General features: G+C 39.4%; 1 protein-coding gene across 1 annotated transcript; it reads right to left on the reverse strand.

Annotated features, from left to right (window-relative positions):
* Positions 1-2,522: 2,522 nt before the first annotated feature.
* chst3a (carbohydrate (chondroitin 6) sulfotransferase 3a) lies at positions 2,523-13,066 on the reverse strand. The gene is made up of 4 exons (XM_008278836.1): positions 12,636-13,066; positions 10,538-10,703; positions 6,945-7,496; positions 2,523-5,880 (listed from the first exon to the last, which is right to left on the reverse strand). Exons 2-4 carry the CDS (start codon positions 10,615-10,617, stop codon positions 5,184-5,186), a joined length of 1,329 nt encoding a protein of 442 aa, XP_008277058.1. The 5' UTR covers positions 10,618-10,703; positions 12,636-13,066; the 3' UTR covers positions 2,523-5,183.
* Positions 13,067-18,391: the final 5,325 nt, after the last annotated feature.

Consider the following 18,391-nt stretch of genomic DNA (forward strand, 5'->3'; position numbering starts at 1 on the left):
GAGTATAACACAAATCATTTAAACAACACAGTGCTCATGGCAATCTACATACACAGAAACAGAGTCAATATAGAGGAGGGGCTCCTCCCTATTAACCATTGTTGTTCTAAAAACTATCATTCCAAGCAGTAATCCTACAGATAAAAACAAAAATGTTGCCATTGAAACATACAGCACTTCAGTTTAAAGATCAGAGATATATCATATGAATGTATCATACCTATGGAGTTTTTAAATTAAGGCTGTACCATGATGTTCAGTTTTCCAATCAGTTCTTTTTCTGTGTTATTTATCAAAAAATCCCTCAGGACATGTAATGAAATGAATAACTCATTTTGACAAACAGGACAGTGTCCAGACAGGAATTTGAAGTGATTATCCAACATGTTATGTGGCATTGCACCGCGCTGATCATTCAGATTCAGTGTGAGAAATCAAATCAGAGCTGATGTGGAAAGATTCAGGGAAGAAAATATCAGTGTATGTGTGTGTATCTATATACAATTATACATGGTTAAAAAGTCTTTTTACTGTCACATGAAAGGTGGTGTATATCCTGAGGCCCAGGTCCTCTACCAGAGGCCTTGGAGTTTGTGGGCTCTGTGCAGTAACTTACGACTGCACTTCCCTAGACAGAGACTGTGGATGTTCTACCTGAAATCTGTTGGAGCCTCACTCCCAGTTTGGGGCTCATTGCCCTGAAGGCTCTTATTACCACTGAAATTACTGTGGACGTCACTTTCCACATCTGTTCCAGTTGTTCCTTTAGCCACTGGTACTCCTTGATCTACTAATGCTACTTCTTCCTGATGTTGCCATCAGCTTGGATTGCCACATCTGTCACAATTGCCCTCTTCTGCTGTTTGTCGACCTCCACTATGTCAGGTTGGTTCAGCAGCAGCTGCTTGTCAGTCTGGAACCTGAAGTCCCACAGGATGTTTGCTTTGCTATTCTCAACCGCTTTCAGTGGTGTGTCCCATTGGGACTTGGGACTCCTAACCCATACTCGACAGATGTTCCTGTACACTATCTCCAACACTTTATGTTTTTTAAAGGTACAGCTTACATTTCAATCCCTATAGCTGGCCTGTCTTAGATACATCTTATGCTGCCATGATCAGAGCCTACATGCTGTCCTTCAGATTGGCCTTTTCTAGCTATCAGAATGTCAGCCACCTCCTCTGTCAAGTATACATCTCACAAAGGGGCTTGATCTTCCACGATATTCTCTTTTCCCCTTCATCCCCCTCTGTCTTGTGCTGCCTGAGACACTCTCTTCACATTTCATCCTGGGGGGGGCATCTTCATGATGTATTCACGGATGCTCCTTGTGTCACTGTGAATAGTGGCTCTGACACTCATTAATCCTTGGCCCCTGCCCCCTTGTTTGTTTTTCACAGAGTCTCAGGGTGCTGGATTTTTAGTGAAACCCTCTTTGCATTTGAGGAATTGTTGTGTCTTGACAGTAACATCAGAAAGAAGAAGCAAGAGACGGTGGTTCTAGTATCAGGAGCATTAGAGACACTGACCCCCAAGGTGGGAATGCCAGGATGTTGGCAGCAGATCCTTTGGGTTCTGTAGGTTCCATGGTGACTTGTTTCAGCACATCCAATAGATGCTCGATCAGGTTGGGATCTGGGGAATTTGGAGGCCAGGTCACCGCATTGGGTTGTCGAGCGATTTTTGCAGTGTGGCAGGGTGCTTGGTCCTGCTGCAGAAGACAGAGGGCTTGAAGGACAGAAACATCTGCTGAGCTGCTGTGGAAGCAACATCGTGGAAATGATATGGGAGAAAATCAGCTTGACCAACAGCTGTGGACTCTAAAGTGCTTTCTTTTAGCTGGGATGTGAAAAGAATGCGGCCCTGAATGGGCTCCCTGTTTCTGCCTTATTCACACTCAGCCTTTTGGGGATCCTTGGCAACAGCATGCATTTGGATGTGAAGCCAAACTGAGAGAATGCAACTAAGTAAACAGGTCTCCATTAATCCCCATTTTATCCATGTCATTCTCAGGAATCTCAAAGTAATGACTATATGTGCTGGTTTATTTGGAGTTACTTGTTATTTTATACCATCTTCAAAAGTCTACAGAAATGCAGAGATCCAGGAGTACAAAGAATTTCAAACACTTCCTTTGTCTCAGTAGCGATCTGTGCACTCGCTGATGGCGGACTGCCAACAGTTTTAGGCTTTAAAAAAAAGCTTTGCATTTAAAATAAAATGTATATGGTACAGGTTACCCCACTATGGATGATTTTACACATATTTAGTTCACAACGCAAAAAGAATACTTTTAACACAAGTTTGCGTTCATGCACAAACCAAACAAACAAAAAACAGTTTCTCCTTTACTTCCTGGCTCAGTTCCTTTCTTGGACAGTTGATGGAATTTTAATACTGCTGGGAAAAAACTTGAAGGTGTATCATGCTACAAGTAAGATGGCAAACAACCAATAGTGTCGTGTTATGTTTGATAGAAGCATTCAGACCTCTAAGAAAATATTTGTAGCTTCAAAGCACAATTTCGCACCAGAAGAATCAATTTAATGATAATTTCAACAGAAGAAAATAACATTTACATCTCTCAGATATATCTCTAGTTGCATCAGCATGATCTGCACATAGGCCGTTGGTTTCTCCTGCAAGAATAACCTGAATGTGGCAGTAAAACAAGTTTAATATTACTACAGGTATTAAACAAAGGCAAAAAAGTCACAGAAGACATTAATAACTTTAACAAGACATGTTTCCATTACCCACTGCTTCAATGACTTACAACTTTAATGTCATACTCTACCTAAAATCTCCTTCTGTATCAGACATTCACCCTCCGTAGTCTTAAAGGCGAGTGTCAGAACTTTTAAGAGCACATTTCCACATAGAATAACATTACAGTCGGCTTCAATGTCATGTCAAGTTTTCATAAAACGGCAAAGCATCACTGAAGTCAAACCGCTCATGCAGTATTTTCCCTAAAATGTGACTAAATACAGCACATTCGGCAGAATTTTGAAGATAGTGATGACTCGACACAAAAGTGCTGCGCTTATGTGACCAACGTGACGATACTGAGCATGAAGTGTAGATGGAAAGCGGATAATTTCCACTGGTTAAAGCTGCGGACTTGAGTAAGCTTTAAGTCAAACACTGAGAGCTTGATACCTGACTCCCACAACGCGTGACTTGGATTGTGATTTGAAAGCAAAATATGAAAGTTTCATGTCTGGTAACATTCAGACTTACTCACAGGTAGACTGTTTAGTTATTAGGCGCATCTATTCAAATGATTTAGTCTCAGTTATGAAAAAAGCACTATTTAAGGAGTCGTGGAAGAAAAATGTTCAAATAATTTTAATGTTCATAACATTTCAATATTCAGTATTCGGAGACCTAAAGATTAGCCTGTGAGGAGTTATAACTATATTTGGGCTTCAAAAACAGAGACTTGAACTGAGACTAGCTTTGGCAAAACCTGAGCTTGACTTCAACCTAAAACTTTAAAACTGCTTTTTTGCTGTTCTTTTAATCTTTTTTTCCAGGATGGAAGCGATGAATGTACGTTGACAACATCATCAGTTCTCTATGAAAGTTGAACTAGTCAAACATCTACAGAGGAATAACTGCAAACCTGCATCGCTCCCAAACAGATTATTGCCACACTGAATATCTGAGTTATTTAAATTAGTTACTGTGACTATACCGTAGTTTGAGCTACAAAGTTGGTGTTTCACAGTAATTCCTTTTGGCTTAAGTGGTGAGTCTGAACAACTCAATACCTTATATATGTATTCATATGTATATTTTCAAAGAGAAGGTAGTATAAGCCCTCTACTATATGTATCTCTAATGCATATCCCTTTCCAGGAGCAGCACGGCCGTTTCAGCAGGGCCTCAGCCAAGCTGAACACAATGCTGCCATTGAACTAGAGTCACAGTGGTTTCCTTTATATACCATCAAGACTGACAGTTAATGCAGCACCACCTGGGTTTCGCTTAAAGGTATAAGCCATATGCATACATACAACATATATATTAGCTGTCACCAAAACACACAACTTATATCATTAAAGGGGGGATTTTGAAAGTCTTAATATTCCTGGTGATTCTGTTACTTTAAGTTTTGAGGTGATTAAAAATTACTTGTTATACTCGAGTCCAAAAAACACACTTGTCTGACACGTAGATCAGCTCCGGCTTAAGCTGCCTGCCGAGCAGATTTGTAAAATGAAACCAAAACTGCCTGTTTACTTACAGGGGAAAAACATTACAATGACTAAGGCTACTAGGAATAGCAACACTTGAATTCTGAAGACACACCTGAGGTATGTTGTACTTCTTTTACAGTGTGACACCATTTCCTATAACTTCACAAGCATTATATATTCCTTTTCATTAACCATTTGAAGTTTTAAACTCTGGTGCCACATGAACTACATCACAAGATCATTGCTTTGAATGGCATTTGGTTGAAAACACCAAACATTAAACTGTATTTTCACACAGCACACTGTTGGAAAGATATGAACGCTCCTCATAAAGACACCACAAAATGCAATTCCACATTCACTTTACCTGAGTCAGATTTGTTAAATCCTATCAAAGCACGTCAGGTCTAATCTAAAGCAGTTCTAGCAGTTGAATAATCTTAAGCAGCTCTATCAAAATACGAAACAGGTTCTACTAGGCATTATTAAGCACTAGTGTCAGAAACCCTATGAACCGAAATGTCCTCTTCTTCACACACATGCTCACGTACACAACATACACACATCACTTTCATCACAGTTTATCCCTGAAAATCCAAACACGACCATCTACTAATAAAATCTTACATAATAATCTCTTACAGTCGGGCTTCACATCTATGCATATTTCATTTTAAATGAAATACAGAGCATGACATAAAGCTTAAGTACCAGGCTTCGCAGTGAACACAGTACGCAAATAAATACTTCTCTTTATCAAATGGCTCGTCATTGTTACAATGAGGCACATCATTGGCGAGTATGAACATGACTGTACGTGACTCTACATGAATGTTCCCGCCACCGGTACAACATTTTGTGTCTTTCATGGCATTCCTGTTGAAAGAGTTTTTGGTCTGTGCAATAATGGCTTCTCCTGGCTCGGATCCATTGCATGCAGTGTTTTTGCAGATTCACAGCTAAATTTTGATCTCTTGATTAATAAAATAGTTTATCCTCAAGCAAACTGATAGACTTATTGATCAATGTTTTTTCATCATTCACAAATCTGTACCCAAACAGCTTCATGGTGGGTCCACAAACTCTCTGTACTACCTGAGCCAGTGTAAAGGGAATACTAAATCTCCATTTCTCTGCCTGCTCTGATGAGTTCTTCTGGGTGGAGTAAATCCCGCTGGCTTCCTGTGTGGTCTGGGTGTTCCTCAGAATCCACTCCCTAGCTTGGGAACTAAACGGTATCCCTGTGAACTTGTACATCTCCTCTGCTTTCTGCATGGGGTAGCGGGCGATGTCCTCGTAACGTACCAACATGTAGCGACGCCGCAGCCAGCGAGGCTGACTCAGTCCCACCTCTGCAGACATTCGAAGGTGGTCACAGTTTCCTTTGAGCCTCTTCACGTCCTCGTCATCTTCGGGCACCTGACCGTCCTGCGCCCAGGCCTTCCAAGTCTGATATTTCGAAGAGAAAGCCACCATGCGTGATGCTAATATAGCTCGTGGATCGCGAACAAGCTGGATAACTCTGATATCCAAACGAGGGTCCTCCACCAAAGGCTGCAGCGTGTCCAGCTGATGGACACGGACGGTTTTGATAGCGTGGTGTTGTTTAGAAAGGCAGGATTCAGATGCAAGGGTCAAGTTCAGTGGCCCACAGCGACGAGTCTTACAGTGATACCTAGGACAAGATGATAAAGTTTAGACAATTGCAAAGTGGGTTACTTGAGGTATCTTGGGTTCCAGAAGTAAACATTTTTCGAAGTGTTAGGAATATAAAATGATTGGTAGACTTATTAGTCTGAAAAGTAATAAAATGCCGGAGTTGAAATAAGGTCAGAAGTGCACGATTGTAGAAATAAAAGCTTAAAGGGTTAGTCCTGATTTTTTGAAACAGGGTTGGATGAGGTATATTTGGTATATTACCTGCAATGAATGGCAGTCTGCAAACCCTCATTTTGGAGAAACAGACAGGAGTCCCAGCACAGAAATTAATAAACAATCTGCTGTAGACGGGTGAAGCAGCAAAATGTATTTTAGCCACCAAACAAACCCCCCAACTAGAAAAAAATATATTGGTTTAAACTATAATATTCTCACTGCTTTACCTTACAGGGAAATCAAGCAGTTATACATGTTGCTTCAAGGCCACCAGACTCCTCTGATATTGTAACGTTACCCTGCAGAACATGGGAGTTGCTGGTCTACTGCTGCTTCAATCGGAAAGTTTGTTTTGTGAAAACGAGGCCTGGAGCTGTCCAGCTAGTTTGTTTGGCCACAGCTGTACACTACTTTGCTTTCATGCCAGTATTCCCATCTGCTCCTCCAAAACTGTGGGTGTGCCTCCTACAGTAGGTGGTACACTGTGGATAAGTACTTCAAACAACCCAACTCTCAAACATCTGAACTAACCCTTTAAGAGATGAAGTCAACTGCAATTTTAATCATTTCAGCAAGAAACATCCAATCATCAAGTTTAAAATTCTATAGCTTATGCTGCTTCAAGTAATTCATTATTCTGATTATTGATTAATCCTAATATTTCTGAATAAATGGATTAAAAATTTGGTCTACAAACTCTTCTCTGATTTCCGTATTGATTAAAAACAGGGATATCATTAAAACTCTCAGTGCCAGAACCCTTCCTCCCTCTTTGCAGCTGCATAGGCTGAATTTCAATGTCTTTTTCAGATTCAAAATCAAGATTAATCCGTATCAGTGAGCATCTAGATGATTATACAATACCTCTCAAAAACATCCTTGATCACAGGAGTGCAGACATTTTCTTCACAGAGCGATAAACTTGACTCTCTGCGGAAAAGAGCCGGAGTGACGTGGTCCTGAGGTGGGGGAGAGATGAACTTCTCAAGTGGGGAGAAATCACAGAGGAAAAGCCCCTGGAGCACGTCCCGGTAGATTCCTGCCAACACTGTCCCATTGTTTGTCTCGGCGGTGGTGGTCAGCATGCGCTCCACGTGCCACAAGGGCTCGAACAGGTAGAACATTTTCTCCCCGTGCTGGTTGAAAAATTCCCCCACAAACGACGAGCCCGTCCGTGTGGTGGCCATGAGTAATATGTGCTTACGGCCGGCGCTGTAGCTGTACTTGCCTAAATCGTCCAGTTCTTCCTCCTCTTGCTCCTCAGAGAAATTGGAATAATTCCCTTTTATACCAGAGAGTTTGGAAAGCAGCATTTTGAGCATCATCAAGGAGCCCTTTTGTGTCATGTTGCTGTAATCCAGAGGGGTCTGTGGGGTCTGCTGTGGAATCTGCCTCTGGATCAGCTTATCAGAGACCCTGATGGGAAACAGAGACTTGATTAAAAAATATCAAGTAGCAACAGACGAAAGAGTACAAACACCCAAGATGAATCTTACATCTGACATTTTGCATTTATCTGACATGTGTAAGCTACTGCATGTCTGAGTTACAGCTGTGGGGGGAAAAAAATATTATTTCACCAATGCATTCACAAAGTGTAATCACCAGGGTGATTTACTGAAGGTGTGAAAAAAAACAGCCTATACTGAGTTGACAGGAAGCCTAAATCCTGATCAGTTCTCCAGTGACAGCCAGTGGAAGGCCAGCTTCCAAAAAACACAGCCACCCAAAATTTGAAAAATAATATTAGTAATAATGATATAAAAAGCCAAAAACACATCACAATCCCAAAAAATGTGAAACGAGCACAAAACAATAAAAAACACAAAATGTATTTAAGTCAGAAAATTGCCTCCTCCTAAATAACTGCTAGAATCTATCTACATTTATTTCACCTGAATGTAAGCTTCTAAGACTGTAAATCTAGAACATCTTGTTTTGCTTCCTAAGACAAAAAAAATCACCAGTGAATTAAAAACATGTGGCTCTCCTCTTTCGGTGCTGCTTGAGTCGTCCTGTCTTTTAATGAGTACTCTGTTTCACCAGTATACACTTAATTGCATGCACAGATCATCGTGTGCATCCCTTTTTTTTGTTTTGCAAACGATGAAGCTATTTCTGTTTTCATTTTTGACCTGTCACTTAATAAATCTTTTGCATTTCTGGTAAGTTTGCCATCATTTCCAAGTTCCCAGTTGGCCTGCTGCCTGTGACACAGTTAAATTTACTGCAAGTATGTGGAACAGCTTTGGAAACTCTGTCCTTTATATTGCTGCTTCTCATAAAGGTAACCACTGGTTTGGCTGTTTAAACATGTTACTTGTGGATCATTTAGCAAAATATTATTATTACCGATTTAGGGGGTATAAATGATGCAGCATAGCAGGGACGATCTGCTTCTGATGCTGGTTTGGTTGGTAAGATAGTTCTCTGGAGTCTTGTCTTTTTCTGTAAATTTCTTCGGCTTCAAAAAATAGTTTTCATGTTGTTCATTACCAACACAAAATCCCTTTGATTAACTTTTTAAGAAGGAGGATGGAAACTGCATTGCAATCTGTAGATTCTGTTCACAAACTGAAAGTCAATCTTCTACGGTTGATACAACTGATGTCAAGATATTAAATTGTGTTAATGCTGTAATTCACTGCATATTTGACAAGAAACTAAACTAGGCTAGGAAATAAAGGGGCTGTCTTCCTGCCAACCTATGAAAACATCATCAAGAAAAGGAAAAGATCTAAATTTGTGTGGTCCCATAAAAAGTGTTCCTGATGTTATCTTTATCCCTATGCCTGTCTCTTTTTCTTTTTTCTTTTTTTTTTACTGTAGATAAAGTAGGGCCACACAGCTGCTTGATAGTTAGCACTGTTGCCTCAAAGCGAGAGGGTTCGCATCCCGGTTAGAATGCTTGGGATCTTTCCGCGTGGAGTTTGCATGTTCTCCCCGTGCTGCGTGGGTTCTCTCTGGGTTCTCCAGCTTCTTCCCACAAAGTCCAAAAACATGTTGAGGTTAATTGGTGATTCTAAATTATCCGTAGGTGTGAATGTGAGTGTGCTTGGTTGTCTGTCTATAAGCCCTGTGACAGACTGGTGACCTGTCCAGGGTGTCCCCTGCCTTCACCCTCAGTCAGCTGGGATAGACTCCAGCCCCCCCGTGACCCTATAGTGAGGATTAAGTGGTGTATAGATAATGGATGGATGGATGTAGATAAAATCATTATTTTTAGGCACAAATGATCCTAAACTGATTACAAAACCTCTGCAGGGTTTTCAAGCTTCTCTGGTGCTTAATATCCAACAGTCTCTAAACCTTGTTTCGTGGCATGCCGGTATGCAGAGTCTGTATGGCCTCGGTGCATAATGCAGCATCTGCTGTTAAGGTGGAAAGTTTTTGATAAATACCAGAAATAGTCTTTGACATAACATTTTACCTTGGGGGGGAAAACTCTGTTATAAAGAAAGCTTGAAGTTCTCTCTGCGAGATTACTCACACCTAAATCTTAGGTGTCAAAAGGTTATCGTGTTTCTTTGGTACACATGTGTAGCTTTAAAAGATTAGCAGTGGAGACAGATTGTGCCACTTTAGGTGTGACATCATTGTTATAGTTTATTCAGTAGGTAACGTAAGCTTGCATGCAGAGATGGAAACGTGATGGATGGTAGATTTTCTATCTTTGGTCAACACAAAGCTCCATTTCCATTTTTTCTTATCTAACTCTTCCAAGGAAGTGAGTTATCACATCTTATCATCTTAGAACCTCATACCTGAAAGAACCTGTATAGGGATCAGGCCATGTCTGTTTGTGTAATAACGTAACCTGCTGTCATTTTTAGAAGCTTGGCAGGTGTGACATATTGTGCGAAGAGGCCTCCTGGTGCTACTGTCACTACAACGGACGTAGAATTTGTTGTGCTTCTTTTCTGTTGCATCAAATTTGGTGGAGTTGCAATTGAGAACTTCTAGAACAGGTTCAATAACAGCAGCGTTAAAAACCTCATTGTCATAAGGATCCTGTTTGGGCCTAATTTACAGTTTTGATTAGGTGAAAGTGAAAGTGCCAGTTTTTGCTCAACTTTTTCAAACTGTCATCTCGCCTGAGTAGAAGGAGACTTATTGTGCTAAAATTCTCCCAAGTGTCACTGATTCATTAAACCCAAGAATGCCCATTCTGGCTTTACACTTGCAGAGGTGTTACTGACTCAAGTTAAGGGTGTTTTTTTAAGGTGAAAGTTTCAAAAAAACGTACAAGGTCAACAACATTTCTAACATCTGCATGCCCAGTTTCACAATTTAAAAACAATAATTGTTTCATCACTTTTGTAAGGATGTTGCCAAGTCAGTCATTCAAATGTGCTTTCTGTCAGATTGAAACTCAGACAAGCCAGACCAAATAAAATGCAAATTTGCCACACCTTCTTAAGCAAAACCTAGTTGCAGAATCGTCTTTGTTGTCTTACCTTGACAGGATGTTGCTTTCCTTTTCAATGATGACCAGGGCCACGATGCAGATGAAGAGGATTGCATATTTGGTCTTCATTCTTGAGTCCTGGCTTTGTAACTGGACATCTACAGTCTAGTCAGTGTGTTGGTCAAAGCCTGGTATGCAGAGGCTAAGGCTTCATTCTGCAATGAAAAAAAGTACTCATTAGGACAAACAGTAAAAGCAGAGTATGCAAAGAGGATGTCAAGAGGAAATGTAGCAATTAGTTTTTACTCTTGCTTCTTTGAGACAGACACAAATTTAGACAGCATTTTTTTTGTTGTTAAGATAACATGCGGTTGCAGTTGTACTGACTTGAAACCTCAGGAATGCTCCGCCGTTCGTACAGCAGCTTTTGTGTTGTGTTTTGTGTGTCTCATTTAGCAGAGACACAGACAAAGACAGCAGTAGGACTGTGGTTGAACATACAGCAACAACAGGAAGAGTGTCTTTTTTTTTTTTTTAGCAAACCACCGAGTCGTGGGGCCACAACTAATTTTTGCTGTGTGATCTCAACACACCCAACTCATGTCGAAGCGAACTTGAGAACTCCCACCCACTCACAATCAAAGTGAAACCGTGAGTCGATCTACCCACATCTGGAAAGCACCACTGCTGCAAGTCATCTTATCTCACTATCAGCGCATCATTTGTTGGAATCGAATCTTCGCCCACGCAGTGAAGTCACTTTGAGACACAAGCTTCAACAGGTTGTCAGTGAAGTGATGTTTAATTGGGATTTTGAAGAAGTGGACTGTTGTTTATCAGCACAGATGACAAGTCACAACTTGAATCATTACAGTATAGTTGTAACATTTCGACGTTTCGGATGTGCATTGTGTTACTGTGCCCTGCAGTATAACCGACATTCAGGCAAACTGGATTCAGAAACGAGGCAAATCATTTAGGAAGACAACCCATACGTTAACTATTTCGAGTCAGTACAACTAATCTCTTAATTTTGAATAAATCATCATGTGCATTTTCATATTACTGAAAAAGAAATGTAGACATGCACATCCCATTTGGTCCTGTCAACAGAGTGAATAATTTCTACAAAGCATATCATTAAGAGGAGGGGGGGAAGAAAAAAAAAAAAAAAGACGCCGTTTTCAAGTAGTTGCGGAGTGATTGTGTGCTCTGTGAGTAAATATCACCCAATTATCTGAGCTTAATACGCCATAGCCGTCAAACTGTCAGGCTGAAGCACTTGGAGCTGAGCACTTTTACATATTCAAGAGGCACTGGAGCGTTTGGCAAATCTGACTATCTGCTCAAGCAGAAACACACATCACTCTGTTTATCATCTCACTACAAATTACATTAATGGCTGCGCTCAGAGCCTTGGAGGAGCATCTAACGGAGATGTTGAGAGCTAAATCCTCCCTGAAAAGCACTGCTGGTCCTCTAAGGGTGTCAGTGTGTACAATTAGCTGCTATGGGTGCATATTGACAACTATTGTGATTTATGTAGGTGCTGTTTTGCATTTTCATGTGATTGATTTTAGTTTGGATGTCATAGCCTACTATTTGACACTATTTACTAGTTACATCCTGTGTATGTGTGTGTGTGTGAGTGTGTGTGTGTGCTTTCCATCTAATACTATGGCAGTCATTTAGGGGGAGGGGGCTTTCAATTCAGTATCATTTCCACCACCCACTGAACCATTATAAATACAGACTAATGAATACTCCTGCATACTATATTAATCTCCAGTGCGCAAGAATGAGATGTTTCCATATATTCAGAATTAAATCTGGAAAATGTGTTCAATGAGAAACTCACATTTGTAGTAGAAGGAATTATTGATTAGACTACACGACATGCACAGCCTCCATGTTTACCCGATCATCGTTTAATACCCACATGAAATCAGAAGACACATCCACATCACAGGGAAATGAGTAGACTTTGCCATCATTTAACATTTATAGCGTTTTTACGCGCAGCGGCTGCAGGACTGTTGACGAGCTGCGCCGGTGGCTCTGCATGATGTGCTTTCTGAGCTTGGGAGTCATTTTTCGCAAGGTAAAAAAAAAACAGAAACATAAAATATCGAGCCGGTGTCACAAACCTTTAGTTGATCTCGCTGGGCAATCGGGCGAAACGTCCCTGATCTTGTGGGAAACATCGTCTCCTCGTAGCATCTCGCTGCATTGTCTCGGACAAGGACACACTGCTTCATTGTATCCTCGGACGCGGGCTCCTCTCCTTCAGCAGACGCAGCGCGGAGCCTCGTAGTCTTGTAGAAACATTAATGACACCGAGAGAAACCAGCGACATGAATGTTTTAACTTTGATTGAACACAGAGTTAAATAAATAAGCGATCTAATTAGAGAATTCACACCCGATGGATACTCTGCGCGCACTGTTGGCACCTGCAAATACTTGTTTTTTTTTCTCTTCTGTTAATATATGATCGCTTCGAAACTTTTTCTCCAACTTTTTTTTTTCTCTCATGTGCCGGATCCCACCGCACGAGTGAGCAGCCTGTGGCCACGCTTTGCCTCACCGCTGCTCTCTCTCCGTGGGACATCCTGTGTTGGCGAGGTCACGTGGTCCCAAACGCTGCAATTTTTTGGAGAGAGAAGCCTCATGTTGGAGGACATGCCTCCTCCGCTCCTCTTTATAGTCAACATCCTTTTCTAATTGCATGCTGTAGCGATGATTTCCTCCAGCTTTAGTAAATCAGGGTAAGAATCACTCCACCCTCCACCCCCACTCATCCATCCACAGCCCTCCTGATCACTGCATCATGTGGAATTTAGTTAATTTCAAATCTTTTCTTGGATGATAGTTGCTAACCTTTAAATGATACTGATGTTACTAAACTGAGGGAATCAAAGCAAGTAGATGTTGATGTGATAGTACAACATGAGCCTCTGGTTTTTCTAAGATCACACATAAACGTTGTTTTACTGTTTTACATGAAACTTTTGTGGAGAATTACACATGAATTTGAACCAAAAAAAAATCACATGTACTTTTTTTTATTTTTATAATTGATTTGAATAAAGATACACCCTCTTTACTTATGAAAATAAGACACCAGATTACAAGCAATACTACTAATCTATTTTATATACTTAGATTCAAATAGAAAACAATAAGAAATTTGGTATAACCTAAACAAAACTATTGAGTTGATGTGAAAGCAAGACACTTCTAGATGTGTAAATAGTACCAATAAAACATATTCTACATATCAGTTATACTTGTTGAGTTCTAATAATCAATATTAACCAGTTCATTAATTTGAATTTATTCAAGTTAAACTCTATAAAGTAATTCAGGGGACATGTTGCTGCCACTTAGTTAAATGCATGGCTGCAAATTTATTGATTTTTACACAACGTCTAAGTTTCAAACATTGTTTTGATGTTGGCACAACAATGCTAGTAATTAGATCAACTTAATATGATGTGTATTTACAACTAAAATTTCTGCATTCATTGATTTAAAACTAAATTCCAGCGCTAGTAAATTATTCAAACTGGCCTAATAACTTTTTCTTCAATGTGAGTTCAGGATTTCAGAGGAAAGACTTATTCCACTTACTCAGCGTAGTTCACTGATTGAACATAATTTCATTAGAAGCTCTCTTAACTTAAAAAGACTGATGCACAATGTTGCCTTTTTGTTGTTGTTGGGTTTTTTTTTGCTTAAACATTTGCTTTTAAAGTCATCCATCCATCCATTTGGAGGGTTGCAGGGGGCTATCCTAGCTGACTGGTTGCACAGGGCACGGTACATCCTGTACACGAAGAGTTCACTTGCAAAAACAGGTAACTCCATCGTCACAAACCTTCAGAAAACCCACTTTTCCATCATCTACCTGAGACAATATCAATCAAACTTAAGTTATCTCTGTTGTGTGTCATGTCATTTCTACTGAGTCAAATCCACTCAACTTCAGTTTGACTGATATTATCTCAAGCAAACAACGGGGAAAAAAGTTTTCTGAAAATCTACAGAAATGGAGTCATCTGTTTTTGCAAATGAACTCTTCACATCATTCAGGCACATAGAAACTCCACACAGAAATGTCCAAGCAGACCAGGAGATTCAAACACAGGACCATGTAGCTGTAACAAGATGAAGCAGTCAATTTAATATCAATGTTCTTCTTTCTTTGGAATAACAAACTCAGTACTCCTCACATTTATCATCATTAAATCAATAAAATGTTTGAAATGAGGTCCTCACTATCTGCTCTCCCTTCACATGTACTGTGGTTACATGATTGGTTGCTGCTTTATTACATGAGGATGGGTTCACTCAATATTCTGTCTCTTTTCAATGACATAAAGGTTTATAAATAAGTGAACTTTATTTCAAACATTTAATATTTACTTATATGATGGCCACAGAATCAAAAGCACAAATATATTGAGAATACTTTAACTCATAGATAACTTAAAAACACATGAAACATTCTTTAACATAACATAGTTTTTAGTGGTAAGACAAACATTCACAGAACACAACATACATCACAACATTAATCACACAAACAGCCCGAACAATGACAAGAGTGAAATGAAAGAAGTTATCTTTAAACTGTCCCTCGCTGCAACCCTGCTCCCCTTTTAAAATGGGAAACCACAAAAACTGATTACAGTCAAGAGAGAAAAATAAATTAAGCAAAGTGAACACAGTGTACAGTCTTTGCTTTGGGTGTTGCAGCGTGAGACGAGTCGACACAATGCCGTCCCATTAGGGTGAGACTTTGTAGATGGGGTCGCAGTCACCTCCTCTCGTCTCGATGGCCTGCTCTAAATGAACCGTGTGAACTTTGTTCCCTGCTCGTTGAGAACAGCAACTGCTACAGAAGTGTGTGATGTGTTTTTGCTCCACCCTTGTGTTGCGCCGGAGCATAGCTGTGATTCTCTAATTTGTTCCAGATCCTTTACCATATCCTATAGATACATCAGTCCTGAAAGGCTTCTTCCAAAGACATGTCACAAAAGGACTTGTATAGAATACAACAGGAAGTAGCTGGATTTGATTTATTTTTTTTATTGTCAGGTATCCAATAGAGTGCAAAGTGACACAGGTCTGTCACACTTTTAAAGGTATGTTGGGAAACATTACTAATGTTATTATTAACAAATATCTGATGTGAAACAAGTCTAAAAGACTTACAGTGTATGGCAGACGTGAGTAGAGCCGTGTGCAATATAACTGACTTAAATCACATACAACACATCTGGGGTGTTTTAAAGAGAAAGATAGAGCAACACAACCACTTGTAGAAGCCAATAATGTAATAACAGCCGATAACTTAACAACGGCAACAACTTTTTAAAATGTAATAGTCCAATAGCGTAATAACTGGCCAATAACATAATGAAAGTCCTGAACTGATAATGTAATATCTTTTGGCCAATAACGTAACACGCTATTACGTTATTGGCCTGGTAAAAAATAAAAAATAAAAAATTCTTTTCAAATAATAATCAGCCAATAACGCAATAACTTTTGGCCAGAAACGTATATTACAAAAGTTATTACATTATCAGTTCAGGACTTTTATTACGTTATTGGCCGTTATTAGGTTATCTGCCATTTTTTCGTTATTGGCTTTGACACCCCTCCTGCAATGATGAGCTAAAAAAAGATCCTGAAGGATTTCTTTAGAAATTTAGTTTCCTCAATGTTGAGAAAGACTGAGTCTGTTGTCAAACATAAATGTGGACATACAGAGTATTAAAAAAAAGGTAAAAGATATGAATCTCTGTTATAAAAGGTGTACTGACTTTGTTGCATTGAGTTCCGACTGTGGGGCCTTTGTTTTTAACACGGTACGTCTTAAGTGTTAGTTTATAATTTTACACAAGAGCAAAGATTCTACCATTCAGCTTAGAAATAATGCAGGTAATGTAAGGTGACACTATTTTCAGTTAGTTGACATTAACTGATACTGGAGTTACTTCTGTTGTACACTGTAATCATACATAAGTTGTAGAAATACTTTGTATGTGTGTGTTTGATGAATGCTACTGGTCATGTAATGATAATGTTTGTTTTACGTTTATTGTCCACCACCAGCTTTTTACCACTTGGGGGCAGCAAAATAAAAGAATGTAGAGGACATGAGCATCAGGCTTAGTTTGGGCTCTAATATGATCCACATCACGTCAAACTGACCAACAGAAATATTTGATTCGCTTTATTTTCTCAAAGATTTTTCTCTTTTTTGATTCTGATTTAAGTGAAAGATCTCATGCTCAATACCAAGTGAATTATTTATGTGTTATAGCTTCTGCAACATTAGAATTTAGCTCATTTGTTTCCACTAAAGGGTTATTCAATTTACCCAGTTAATGTATGCTTATGGAGTGGTGTAAGTTGAGGTTCCAGCGACAGCACTCGTGAGGCCTCAGGGTTTTGTTGAAATCTTATTAGCTCCCATCACACTGGAACAACAGATTTCCAGATTACCTTAACTCCTCGGTGGACAGCCGCTAATGATCATTTCAGTCAGTGATGATTCCGGCAGAAGCAGCGTGTGACATCTTTCAGGATTTTTCATGTGTGTTCACTCTGCTGTGGCACTCTGTGAGGTTTATGAAAATGAAAGGCTGCTACTCTACATGGAGAGATTAAAGGCGTAACCTAGTTTTAGAGTGGACCAGGACTAAAAGCGAACCTCTGCCCTTGGCAAACCACACTGGAGATTATCAATAATAATCCAAAATGGGAAAGCTGAATTGGGTATCTTGACAACAGGTGCTCGAACAGACCGAGTGATCCTGTAGTGACACAAGTACTGCGCAAATTATTCAAAGTTTCCATTTCTATTTTGGGTAAATCTCATTTTTCCAGGTAAATACCGGACTTGCACTGTCAATGTATTTTTAAAGCAGGAGGGTGGAACATTTACAAAGGCTGTTTTTTTGTTTTTACCTTTCCTGAAACTTTTCAACCGATAATTCACCAGTTCACTTTCAAACTGCTCGAGACATTGTATTGTTCAATTATCGCAAAATTGCCGTCTGTCACGAATGAATAAATGATTGCATATGTAAGATTTGTGTATTTTTTGGTGTACTTGAGATTCTTGTAATCCTAAATGTTCTTCATGTCTTAGTGATAAACTGCTGTTTGGTAGTCTACATGTTCATTTGACATTTTTATGGACCCTCACGTTTCAGAGACATGTACAGGACAAGAGCCAAACTAATTCTACTTGCAGCTCTTCTGTCAACATCGCCTCCTGTCAAACGGCCAAAAACGTGCTCTTCATTTCAGCTATGTAATACAAACATACACAGCAAACCCAAAAGTTGCTGGAAAAAAATATTTTCTCATATAAACATAACATGTAATTCAACCCAAATTATATTGAAATGCTTCAGTTGTCATGTTATTATTATAGATTAGCTGACGATTTGTATCATAGACTCACCCATAAAAAGGGGATTTTTTTTTCTAAGTCACCCACTGGAAGGCTTGAATAAGGTCCTACATCCTACCCACTGCATTTTTTCCCTTTTAAAAATGTAAATCACAATATTTCTTAAACTCAAGACTGAATATTGCAACTTTATTTTTATAGCATGTTTCACCTCCTACCTTGGGTAACTAAGCATGCATGGCAAGCTAAATGAATACAAATACAAACTAAATCAAGATATATATACACTCATGTTGAGACATAACGTTGATAAGAATCAGCTGCTGAGCTGCACAGTTGAGCTGGTTTATATGACGTGAAAGAAAATGCCTTTTGCTTTTCTTATGATTGTTTTATTATACAACAGAGGGATAAACCTATTATTTTGTATTCTTTTTCATCTTTTTCTGCTTTTTATTTCTTGTAATTT

Source organism: Stegastes partitus, unplaced genomic scaffold (genome assembly GCF_000690725.1).
Source record: "Stegastes partitus isolate 25-593 unplaced genomic scaffold, Stegastes_partitus-1.0.2 Scaffold133, whole genome shotgun sequence".
NCBI classification, from domain to species: Eukaryota; Metazoa; Chordata; class Actinopteri; family Pomacentridae; genus Stegastes; species Stegastes partitus.

Excerpts from the sequence above, each read along its gene's own strand:
- chst3a (XM_008278836.1), bottom strand. The coding sequence starts at position 10,617 with ATGAAGACCAAATATGCAATCCTCTTCATCTGCATCGTGGCCCTGGTC. Across the intron at positions 7,497-10,537 it reads GAAAGCAACATCCTGTCAAG|GGTCTCTGATAAGCTGATCC; the intron begins GTAAGACAACAA and ends GTTTCCCATCAG. Across the intron at positions 5,881-6,944 it reads ATCAAGGATGTTTTTGAGAG|GTATCACTGTAAGACTCGTC; the intron begins GTATTGTATAAT and ends ATCTTGTCCTAG.